This window comes from Nymphaea colorata, chromosome 2, assembly GCF_008831285.2.
Source record: "Nymphaea colorata isolate Beijing-Zhang1983 chromosome 2, ASM883128v2, whole genome shotgun sequence".
NCBI lineage: Eukaryota > Viridiplantae > Streptophyta > Magnoliopsida > Nymphaeales > Nymphaeaceae > Nymphaea > Nymphaea colorata.
In genome coordinates, this window is record NC_045139.1 from 13,825,824 (window position 1) to 13,838,227 (window position 12,404).

Here is a 12,404-nt window from a genome sequence, read left to right on the forward strand (position 1 = left end):
TATTGAACTCAAACTCTTCCCGACTCTCACTCTCTCCCTCCTTTTTTTTTTCCTACAGGAGTGAGAGAAACCCTAATCCGCTTCCTTTTCTTTTCTCTCTCTCTTTGCCTCCTCCCCATGTGCATCGTGCGTGCGTTTCTCTCTCTACATCTCGATGAGTCAGAGACTTTTTGGGGGTGGCGTCTCCTGACCCTCCCAACTTTACTTTCTCTCTCTACAATTCTGGAGCAGATTTGCTATGGTGGTAGTCCGGTTCCAGGAAAATTCTTGAAGACCATGCCTTTCTGCGTTTTCTCTCTCTACTTTCTCTCCCAATCTTGGGGATCGCCCCGAATGGTCACAAGATATCCTTGTCACTGACTCGAAGACAAAAATAAAAGTAAAGATCGGTGAAGAATAAAAACTATGCACTGATAAAACAACGTTATTGGTTTTGTCATTTCTCATGCTTTATTCTACATTCGCTATCATTTTCCCCAATAGCTTCTCAAGATCTATAAAAATTTAAGCTGGGAACAGAAACTTAGCTTGATGTTTATGTTGCCAAATCCGAATAGTCTGATAGGAAATGATCAAAGTTGGGTTCAGCTTCGAATATAAGAAAATCTCAAATTGGATCCAAATTCATCTCTTAGCAAAAGAGATGTCGATTCAAAATTGAATCAGCTTCAATTAAAGGCTCTTGCTTGTCTGTTACAGCAGTCAATGGTTGCACCATTCCAATGCAAAAAACGCAGGAGAAAACAAAGAAGGGGTTTTCCGCCGCAAATCATGTTCCCTTCAATTCAATGCAAGTTCTTTTTAACAGATCCTGTTAAATGAGTTCTGGTTGTCCCCACATTCATCCCAAACTTTGAAAAGGAAGTAGAAACTCAGGACATCGAAGATTTGGGCCAAGCTATGACCGCCATTGCTAGGGTTGTGCACGAGTCAAGTCGAGTTCTAGCTGGGCCAGCTTCAGCTTGGCTCGGCCGATATATTGTTGGCCTTTAAGCTTGACTCATGTTAGAATCATGCTTCGCGAAGTCACCTAAAGCTCAACTCAATATAAAGATTATGTTGGAGCTCGAGCTTGACTCATTTAAGCAAAGTTCAAACAAAAACATGAAACTTGTTTTCATCTGATTAACATATTATCATGGAGACAAGTGAACTCTCTTTGTCATATCTGTCAAATCATTTGAACTCGATTCACTTACAAACCCGAGTTTTAATCTAAATCTGAGCTCGATTTGTCTAACAAGTAAGTTGAGTTCAAATCGAACTCGAATTGGCTTGACTCATTGTATTATAACACTCTGCTTCAAACTCACCTGCTAGAGATTTCCAGTTGGGGTTTGGAAAAATGAAAACCTACAGATAGATCTCATCTCTAGGCTGAAAAGGGGGTCAGGAGCTGAATGAATGCTCAAGATGCATGAACTTTGCAAGGTCGGCCTGATCCGACTTTCCATGAGTTTGGTATGAAATCAGTGAACTCGAGCCATTGGCCGGCCACTTGTAAAACCCTTTTCAAGTAGGCCGACGTTTTTTTTGTCCTACTCGTGATTTTTGCCTTTTTGTCGCTTACGACCGAGGATCATTCCCCATATACTCAACCCCCAATGTCATCCTTAGATATTTTGAAGCCCAAATAAAATGAATGAATGCATGCACCAAGATTTAAGTTCTTTTATTTTTCTTCCATTGAAGGAAAACCTTATTTGGGTCCGGACTATCAATTTTTATAAAGACAAAGTACATCATCAAATATAAAGTTGCATTTGGTTAATGCTCTCGATATTTGGTATAAGTAATGCCAAGTCGTTCGGTATAATAACATACATAAATCTATGAGGTGTGTTTGTTTCACTCTAGATTTGAGATTCACAATGATCATTAGGATTTCAGATCCGTGAATTTGATGCTGGACCTCTTCTCTCTCTTAAATTCGACTTTAAATTCGCGGTTTTTTTTTACATGTAACATAGATTTAAGGTTCATGCTATTGAGATCCTTAGACCGACTATCTTGTAAAGAACACATTTTAATACAATCCTAGATTTGAGATTCGAGGCTATCAAACACTACTTTATGAATTTTCAAGTTTATCTCAAAATGAAATTAATTTTATTTATTTTTATATCATGTCACATAATTGATGGCATGTCCTTTTAGACATCAGAAGCTTATAAATAAGGGGCAAGGCTTTACTTGCCGACAATCCAAAATAAGCTTTGAATCAGAAACAAACACCCTCCGTTCCACATGATTGGAATGCCTAATCGTGAAACAAAAAATCCAAAACAAACACGGGTAAAGATCTAATTGGTTTACTCAGTTCGGTTACTAGGTGCCATTATTTTTTTTTTGAATTTTGAATGAATCTTTGTGACTAATAAAGTTCCTTTGTTTTGGGTGAACCGGGGCGTGAAGGTAGAAGTCTCCACCCCTCCCTCTTTCCATTCTTCTAAGATTCAGGATTGCTTTTGGTGTCTCTGGATGACACTTTCACCATGTTTGATTTGGTACCATTCTTTTGCACAATAGATAACTAATACTATGGGAGAGTTTGGAACAGGAAATGACCACCTGCTTTCGTTCCTAAGGTTGCCGGAATAGTAAAATTTGCATTTGTTATATCAAAGCAGTAAAGTTGCTCCCTAACGTTGCCGGAACAGTAAAGTTTGGGTTTGTTATATCCAAACAGTAAAGTTGCAGAACTTAGATGGGATTGTGCAAAGTCCGGGGGTGTTGGGAAAAGGAGGGAAGGTATTTCCAAAATTTCTGTTATGCAAAAAGTAGCTTTGCGTTTTCATTCTTTGTTTTGCAGCATGCCTCGCATTAAATTTTCCTAATGAAATTATTCTTTTGCATTTATTTTTGAGGTCATCAAAAGTTCGGATACTAAATCGAGATAAATACGGAAAGCTTGAAATCTAGAAGGTGCCCTCATTAAATAACATTTAACCAATCCCTTTTAGACGCAACACATGAATGAGAGTGAGAGAGACTGTGGGAAAAAATATTTGTCCTGCAATATCTAGATATAATTAAGACTCACAACTGTGGAACCAGTACTTGCACGCCAGACATAAATTTCTTTCTTTTTTTTTTCGAATGAAATTCCCTTCTTTAAATACCTAATGGATACGCCGTGCCGGAACAAGTAGTATCATAGCGACAACTAGCACATCATGGTTTCATGAGATATGAAATAATTTTGGTCTTTTTCACCTTTGTAAGTCATCTAAAAAACATTTACATATTCTAAAAAAATATATTTAATTGCACTTTTATATTTAATTTGTCTTTCATTATAGTCTTGGATGTTCCTCTAAACATGTAAATTTAGTTGATTATCCTAAACGTAAAGTTTTTCTTTTTTCCCTTCACAGATGGAGATAAAACAGATTAATTTATGCCATTAAATTTAAAGTTCTATTTTATAGATTATTCCATTTAAAGTAACTGCAGTTTCATGTTAATTCTTTTAAATGCAATAGTATATAAGTTGCAACTTTGAATTCAATAACGTAAACTCATTTGTTCAGATTCACTAGATCGTGTGCAAGGAAAATGACATACTAAAATACTATTATCTTGTTCATTCACTCACTCTTTTGTTGTCTTGGTCAATATTTATTTATTTTAAAAATCTACTTAGAGAAAACCGTCTTCGATGTAAAATCCTTAAGCCAATACTCTTATGCTTTCCAGACTTGAGTACGATACATCTTTTAACTTGTGTGTCGCACTTACCATAGTTTGTATTTCTAAACATGACAAGCTAAACATCCCTTAGGTCTCGTTACACTACACCCATTGAGACAATGGTCAATATTTAATTGCTCAAATGAAAACAAACCTACGTAATTTTCTAGAAAATGATGACCTCATGATCATCTGTCAAGTTTGAATTTACGACTATTTATATATAGAGGAAATGAGTAAAACTAGTTTTGTTATGTGGAAGTATAAAAAAAAAAACAACTCACATCAAGTATTGTCCATTTTACTTGTGCATTAGGAAGGCTGTGTCGTGAAATGGTTCATGTGAAAATTCACGGCAATGCAGGAGAAAAATTTCATGACTAGTCGTCTCATTTCTTGCCGATCACTTTCCTCTCTCCCCCTCTCTTTCTCTCTCTCTCTCGACGCGATGATTCACCGCGCAATCTTCTGGCTGCAAAACAGCTCAAACTGTGCTCTCTGTTGGTTGACTCTGCAATTTCATGGAGGCAATGATTCATCTGCTCTGTTTTAGGTTAGAACGAGTCTCTCTTTCTTCTTTGTTTGGCACTTGTTATTCTATTATTGTTCTTCATTAACTTCCTGAGTTGTTGTTTTCTGGTGGATTTAAGAGAAAAAGAAAAAAAGAAAAGAAGAAAAGGTCATGGGTGGTAACAGGTCGGATCTCTAAGCATACAGTCACAGAAATCACGAAATTGGAGATGGATCCAACCCCTAAATTAAAGAATCCGAGCTTCTTAGAATTGGGTTTGATGCTAAAACCAAGTCCTTAAGTGATTTTATTGTTATTATCGAAACATCTCACTAGTCCTTTTCACTGAGACATTTTCTGGGAGTAATGAGAACTCCGGTGAACTCCCACTTCGGTATGAAATATCTGTAGGCAAAACTAGATTACAAATATTAACGAGTGAGCAGAACATATAATTTGAAATCAGCAGGAAATAAATCGTCTTGAATGTCGCATAACTTGGCACTCCTGTTCCTTTTTTGGTGAGTGATTACAATGTGTCTTTTGGGGTGGTTGAGGCAACAGCGAATCATTAACTACAAGGTTTCCCTTGGATCTGTTCTACAATATGTTGAATCCCATGATTGATGAAATTAGTTTCTCATTTTTACGAATGATTACATTATCAGTTCAGCGTATTAAGCATGATGGTCGTAAATTAGTATTGGTTGGAATTCTCCTATTCCACGTTCAACTGTTATTATCTGAGAATAAGTTGTGAGTTATCGCAATAAGTTTTGATGTGAAAAGAATCACCACAGGTATAAAATAGTGTAAAGAAAACTTAGTTGAACAATAGTACACTTTTATGCATATTTTTCCAATGCTTACCGTAAGCCCTTACGCACAAGAAAAATGTTGTAACTAAATAAATTGATAGTAGGACAAGTGAGCTGATGAAAACTAGGTCAACCATCTGAGCTGCCCTTGAAAATTACCAACTGTTTTTTGACTGGAAGATATATGATTAGAACATCTTTGATCGTCACATGTTATGTAGTTTGACATCAGGCTAGTTCTTTATCCTCTGATCCTTGTTTTGTTTAATTACAGCGTTGAACTTGCATTAATAATCTGAGGGATGTGATCAATATTTTCTTGGTATACGCATTGCTTCTCTTCTTCAGTAATGTTCTCTATAGATGTATAGAATTCGGAAAGGTCATCCCAATCAAATACCTGAGATGGTATCATCTGCACCATTCACCTGTTGGTCTAAGATTCCTCTCGTTTATGTATCTACAAGTATGATGTATCTGGCTTCCTAACGTTAAGAGCTTTGCGTTCCTTCGTCTATGTAGATGACCGCGGTAGGTGTATATTGTTTCTTTCATGTTTTATATTTGCATGAGAAATGACACACCAGAAAGGATATTAATTGGGGTTCCTCGTGGCTTCATCATAGGTGGGCTTTATCCATAGTCACATAATTCCCTTCCTGGATCCGTGCAACCACTTCTTTCACAAGAACGTCTGGTGGTGGAATGGCCAAAAAAAGGACTTGTGAGGGTATAACCCGTCAGAAGAAAGATTCTATCTGGCCATGCCAGATTTGGGTTCAAGTTAACAGAGGCCCAATGAGGTAAATCTTGAACTAGAAAGGTTGACACTGCATCTGATAGAGAGAACAAAAGCCAGATTTTTACATGTAAAAGTTATGGTTCTTCGGTCACTCTTATGGGCTAGCAGCGTAATAAATGAAGTCATCTTGTTAGCCGCTTGCAGAAACAGGGAAATGATGCATTTGGAGAGAACACCCCGAGATACATGGGATTTATTTCCAGTAACACTGAAGCTCTATTACGAAGCAGTACATCCATTTCAAAAGCACTGCAATGTCAATCTAAAGCAAAGTGCAACAATAGTGTAGCTGCCTTTTATTGCAGCAAGTCAGGATAAGGTCATAACAAGTCACCATGATCTTGCAATTTTTTTGCAGGCTAGATACTAATGCCAAATTCTATATGCCACAAGGATACCCTATCTTCTGCCCTGTTACATGTCCACTCCTAGACAAGTCATATTGGAATTTTTGGTAATAATGGCTATATCCTTGCATCCTAGCAGTATCCATGTCACGTATGTCAGATGCTTTGGTGCCTTGAAGGATCGACATCATCTATGTTCATGGTGTTGTTCACACATACTACCAGCGGTGTCCTTACATGGTGGTAGCCGTCAAACCATACAATTTCCCCCAAATCATACCTCCCTTTGGAGTTCTTCAGTGGTGTCAATGTTACATGATATGAAATCTTTTCTATGTACTTCGTAAAGGACATCATCCTTGGCCACACCATGACTTCCACTCCTTCAGGGTTCACAACACTTGCAAAGTAGATCGCGTTAGACCAACCCACATTTCTCAGAGTTCGCCGAACCGTGGTTGTTGATTGCAGGTTTGACACCACGATTGCAGGATAGTTCAGGTCAGCAGTGTCTACGGGATATGCAGGGCAGGTGGCATTGGTTCCAGGAGGAAGTGAAATGATTTTCCTTATCTGTTGCTCGCTGTAGCCCATGCCACAAAGGAAGGAAATGTAATCTGATGTTTCTACATCATAAACGAGTCCTGGATCAAGTGCTGCCAGTGGATTGACGTGGCCGGCGCCGGCGTCGAAGGGATCGGCTGGTTTGGTGACTCCTCCACCAAGTATCTTGTCTAGGCTTGTATCAACAGTATATGCTATACATATGAATAAAAATGTCAACTCCACGCTGCTTATATGCAACGGCAATGGAAAAGAGAAAAGGAGATATGTAAAGAAGAATACACAGAGAAATCCCATTTGGAAGGGTTGCGGCAGTATGGAAGATCGACTACAGACGATGACCGTCTCCCATTAATAATTGCTTCTAGAAAAGGGTGGTACCTGTTGTCATGAGGGCTGACTTGATGGCAGCAGTTGACCAAGTGGGATGGGCTGCCCTGAGCAGTGCTACTACTCCTGCTACATGAGGGCAGGCCATGGATGTTCCTGACATCAAATTCCATTTGACTCTGTTGTGGTCAACAGGCAATGAGGAAGGGGGGAGATTTGTGGGCCAAGCTGCCAAGATGTTCACTCCAGGGGCGCTTATGTCAGGCTGAGATTAATCAAACCCGTTGGGCATTCAACATTACGGAAATATATAAAAATTTTAACGAGATATACAAAAACAGAGGTTCAAATCCGTGATCACACAGAGAAGAGAGAGAGAGAGGGGGGACCTTTAGGATGTTGGGGGCTATGGAGCTTGGTCCTCTAGAAGAGAAGTATGCCACAGTAGGGGCTGGAACTCTGCCGACTGAGGTCCTGGTTTGGCCAATCTGCATGGTTGGAGCTCTTTTGAACTCGACAAGATCAAGTTAATGATCAACCACAAATATTCGATCCTCAGACATTTGAACAAACTGAACAAAACAGCATTTTAGTCCTTTTGGGGAGTATCTAGACATGAGTAAACAGGAGTTCAATTTTTGTTCTATTTCAACTTTAGATGCAGCTATCGACCTGTGAGTACGGCAGGTATAAGTCATAAAGCGGACTCACAGAACAAAACATACATAAGTAGGAGGTAAAAACTCGATCTTCAGCTCACCTGGATGTTTGGATATAGGAAAGAATCTGTGTCCCTTGAGAGATATCAACGAAGATGGTGGGTAAGAGCGAGACTTGAGCCTCTTGTCTGGTGGGTGAGTCTGCAAAGATCAAGGCAGAGCCACCAGCGAGATAGACAGCTATCGCTGCCGTTGTGCTCGACACGGTGCTCCCCATTGTTGAGAAGCACAGGACTGCTTTGCCACGAATCTCCTTCTCCTTCAGCTGATTGATGTCGCACGTCCTTTGCAAATTCCAACACATCACAAGATGTCTTTGTAAGTCACCGTTATAATTAAAAAGAGTTATAGCAAGTTTTGAACTAAGGAAGGATGCGTGCTGAGCACTGTACAACAGTTTATTTACCCAGACGTAGAAGACGCTTCTCCCTCCACCAAGGGCAACTTCATTTGTTCCACCGCCAGGCCTTCCCCCTGTCAAAAACCATGCGACTTCTTCAAGTTACCAGATCATTTCTTTTTTGGGGTGTTAAAAGTTAAAACCAGTGTGTCCTACTGATATTATCCGCCCATCAGAAGGTTTTTATGCTCCTTTAAATTATCATATCAAAGCTATCTCTCACCTTTGCACAATGTTGAGGTTATATTCAGTGAGATCAACGGTCAAACAAACTAGATCGACCATTTTACAGAGTGAAGTTTTATCTGACAGTCCCTTCCATATTTCTTTCTAGCATGACTCAGTCCATGATGTCAGACGTTCTGAATTCCAACATTGTTTGACTTCATGAACAATTATTGCTTGGCTTCAAGAAGTAACTGCAGCTTTTACCTTGATATCGTTGACAAATTTGAACGCAATACTGTTCTTGGTTAGTAGGTTAGGATTACTTTGCCCTTTCACATGTTCAGAAATGCTTAATCGGATTTAAGATTCATAAACATTATGTTTTAACTTTTAGCAAGATAATACTACTTACCATGATGGTCTTATTATTTCCCAAGACAAGTTCAGTAGGAAAGATCCTGTCAATGGTGGTTGCAGCCACACATATGCTCCATGGTGGCACATTTTGCACCAATGTCGGCTCTGGTCCCACATTCCCTGCTGAGAAGACAACAACTATATTTCTCTGAGCTGCATGGAACGAGCCAATATCTGAGCTTGATGCAAAGAAGCCCGGCAATGGTGCCGGTGTTCCAAGTGAAGCCGATATAACATGGACACCATCCACTATAGCATCGTCAAAAGCAGCCAAGATGTCAGCTTCAGCACAGAAGCCAGGGTTCCAGCATATTTTGTAGACAGCAAGCCTAGCCATTGGGGCACCACCTCTAGCCAAGCCACGGGCCAAGCCAAGGAAGCTTGCATTGGCCACAGGGACACCAACAGCAATTGAAGCAGTGTGTGTGCCATGGCCAACATGGTCCCTTGGGGACCTATACTCTAGATTCTTGGTAGTATTTAGCGGTCCTACTTGTGACTCATAGCCATTGATGTAAAACCGGGCTCCAATCAGCTTCTTGTTGCAAGCTGTGTGGTTAAACTGCTCTCCTGCGACACAGACGCCTCTCCATTGTGATGGGACTGGCTCCATGTATGGTGTCTCTTTGAAACTGTCTGATTCTGGCCATATGCCTGCAAAAAAGGAAACAAGAGAAAAAGAAATTTTGTTCAGATTTCTGTAATGCATAGACAAAATTCGCAACCATACATTTAAAGAAGTAAAAAGATTAATATCAACTGTGGTATATATGATGCCGCCATAAATTTTTGGTGGTATGCTTCTTAATTTTGCATTCAATATTATTTTCAAGAGTAGAAAAACTAATTCTTGCTAATGTCAAGCAAATTTGTTTACTGCTTGTAGGTCTTCAAGTTGATCTAATTTGACCTTTTTAGCACTTCATCTTTTTCATCTCCATGTTCATGTATTGTGAGCCGTTAATCAGTATCGCATTGCAGATTATTGACTTAATCTGCTAGCAGTGTGGATAAATTATTCTAAAGGTATCTATATAATTCGATACGACATTAAGCATATGATATCATAAGAAATGCAATTTTTTCAAGGTTTGCAATTTGCAGCAGGTAATGATCAACTAGCACACTAAAATCTAAGGAAAGATCTTCAACTATCTGCTACTCAAATGTTTGGGGCATTGGTGTCTTCTTCCTGACAAAACCTCTAGAAGGGAAAAAAAGAACCATTAGTTTCAAAACCAGCATCGAGCCACCATATTGAACTTCTCTTCAGTTGAAAATATCTCATTGCCAACCTCCTAGAAATGCGTTACATTCTTTTTGGTTCAGTTTCTCTTGTCATTTCTGCAGAGTGCTAGAAAGGTTCAGACTGGTGCTGATCCTGGTGTATTACCATTTGTCTTTCTACCTGTGTTGGCTGTTTTGGATGGTTTAGGTGTTTAGCAGTTTGGATCCAGTTGAGTTAATGGCTTTCAGTAAACTGAAACCCTAAGTGGCTGTCCATTATTTTAACCATCAACCAGGAGTTAGCTTTTGAAGATTCAAAACTTTAAAATTAAAGTCCTACATATTCTCTCTCTCTCTCTCATATGTAGGCACCAGAGAAAGCTCAAAACAAGTAACTTCTGTACATTTAGTTTAACCAACTGGTCAGCCTGACACTTGGCGCACAGAAGTTCCATTTTGTCATTATAACAGAAAGAAAAGCTGTTGAATCAACTGTTCTAATGCTTTATTATTCTTTTGTAACCAAAGCAAAGTAACAGTCTAAAACGTTGGGTCATTTCATAAACAACAAAGGAAAAAGTTCAGCATCTTGGCACTGGAAAGGACATTGTAAGAACCTGAAAGCTTCAAATTTCTGCAGCAAGCTAGTGTGGGCAGACAATTGAGGAGAGATAATAGTATGAAATTCAAGCAGAAGTAACAACAATGACAAAGTATGGACAAAGTATATATAATTACCTGTATCGAAGACGCCCACGACTATATCTTCACAATATTCAATTTGCATGGGTGTTTCCTTCTGGTGATCTAACGCTAAGCCCATGAAATCCCAACTTCGAGTTGTATGTATCTTCAACAGTCTACTTTTAAACACCGACACCACCTCATCATATCCTACAAATTCAGCGTTTCATTTAAGTGTTACTGCCTGAGAGCTTTTAACCATGCACGAATTACAATGCCACGGTCCTTGGATTAAGAAGAAGAAAGTGTTGAAGTGATACTGAGATTTGAAAAGGAGAACAAATAACTAAGGGCTGGGGACAGAAAAGTAAATGGCAGACTGTTTCAAAAAAGATTGAAAGTCTTACCAGAGACGTTTTTTTTTTTTTTAAAGAAAAACAATGCTAGAAGTTTAAGGCTAACCGGACAAAGTGGCAGCCTGTGTTGAGTTGAGCTTAGCCGCAAACCCTGAGAAACTGTGCTTGTAGCTATAGATCAAAGCATCCCTCGCGTCATCCTCACTATGAAACAAGCAGGAGGCAGTTACACAATAATTTTCAGGTCCATTGGGGCTCACAGAAATTTATGATTTTCACCAAAAAAATTACCTATCAAAGAGAGACGATAAAAGCTGCATGTGGTGCTGTGTTGTTAGAACAGGATCTTCATGATGGTTGTGGCCCAAATAAGCAATATGAACCTGCAACAAGATTTGATATGTCATTTCTTTTGTTTAGCAAGTAAAAAGGCAATACATATTTATCAGATTATGATAATCTCTCTCTCTCTCTCACTCTCTCTCTGCCCGTGCATGCATGCTTGCATCGTGATTTGCAAAACCCATGTGCATGTAGGTGATGGTGGACAGCTGACTAGTGGAACTGTCGCACTTTTTACTAGTAAAGAAGCTATCTTGAAAAACTTGGTCCAATTAATGGAGTTTTAAAAGAACAAATGTGTCTACTATGCTATATTTCTTTCATGCATGCCCAAGAAGAGATAAACGAATACTTGTCATGACCGTGGAGCCTGTTTAGTAACTGGCCCTGCACATTGATTAGATGATTAGTTTTGTCAAAGCTGCTGAGATCAAGTTGGTTTTGCCTTGGGAATATTCCAAGGGACCTACTGAAGAAAGGTTTCTGTCAATGTTTCTGTCTACTAGAGTGCCCAAGTAAGAGACGGAACTGTAGACGGCTGAGGAAGCTAAGGCAATACTTAGTGATATAGAGTGATGAAGAGTTACATGGTAATTGTTGGTGGCCGTGCAAAGGAAACAAAGGTAGAAGAAGAAGAAGAAGACTCCCCAAAATGGCAACAATGCAGTGTTGCTGCCCATTTCTCTGCCATGAAGTGTTAGCCAATGTTGGCAGGTGAATGGGGATTAAATAGACGTGGGGAGGAAGATTGATGATTTCAATGGAAGGTGGAGGCCTGGAGGGGTGTGGCAGCGTGCATTTGAAGGGTAGCAAAGTGAAGGAGCGCTCTGACAGCCCTATTACTGCCATGATGATCCTTCTCTTGAAGAATAGCAGTAGAACTCTATGAGCAAACCCTCCTCTCTCTGCCTTTATGATGCACACAGATGTGAACCAGGGGGATTCAGAGAGAAGATTGACTACTGTTTCAACTGTCAGTTCGTTTGCAGCCCCATACTTTCAATTCCATATAGTCTACAGAGAAAT

The 12,404-nt window shown here is 39.4% G+C and overlaps 1 protein-coding gene across 2 annotated transcripts; it reads right to left on the reverse strand.

Moving 5' to 3' along the window:
• Positions 1–5,681: 5,681 nt before the first annotated feature.
• LOC116246639 (subtilisin-like protease SBT3.18) lies at positions 5,682–12,057 on the reverse strand. Of its 2 annotated transcripts, none has more exons than XM_050076461.1 (10): positions 11,966–12,057; positions 11,328–11,419; positions 11,143–11,240; positions 10,735–10,890; positions 8,765–9,423; positions 8,191–8,258; positions 7,826–8,068; positions 7,455–7,569; positions 7,117–7,330; positions 5,682–6,929 (listed from the first exon to the last, which is right to left on the reverse strand). In XM_050076461.1, the coding sequence occupies exons 2-10, from the start codon at positions 11,354–11,356 to the stop codon at positions 6,328–6,330; spliced, it is 2,184 nt and encodes a 727-aa protein (XP_049932418.1). In that variant the 5' UTR covers positions 11,357–11,419; positions 11,966–12,057; the 3' UTR covers positions 5,682–6,327. The 2 variants fall into 2 exon arrangements, with proteins under 2 accessions (XP_049932418.1, XP_049932419.1); XM_050076462.1 differs by lacking the exon at positions 11,966–12,057 and adding an exon at positions 11,731–11,933 and having other exon boundaries at positions 5,683–6,929.
• Positions 12,058–12,404: the final 347 nt, after the last annotated feature.

Coding starts and splice junctions, on each gene's coding strand:
- LOC116246639 (XM_050076461.1), bottom strand. CDS start 11,356: ATGCAGCTTTTATCGTCTCTCTTTGATAG. Junction 10,891..11,142: donor ACAGGCTGCCACTTTGTCCG/GTTAGCCTTAAA, acceptor CTGAATTTGTAG/GATATGATGAGGTGGTGTCG. Junction 8,259..8,764: donor GAAATAATAAGACCATCATG/GTAAGTAGTATT, acceptor GGTTTTTGACAG/GGGGAAGGCCTGGCGGTGGA.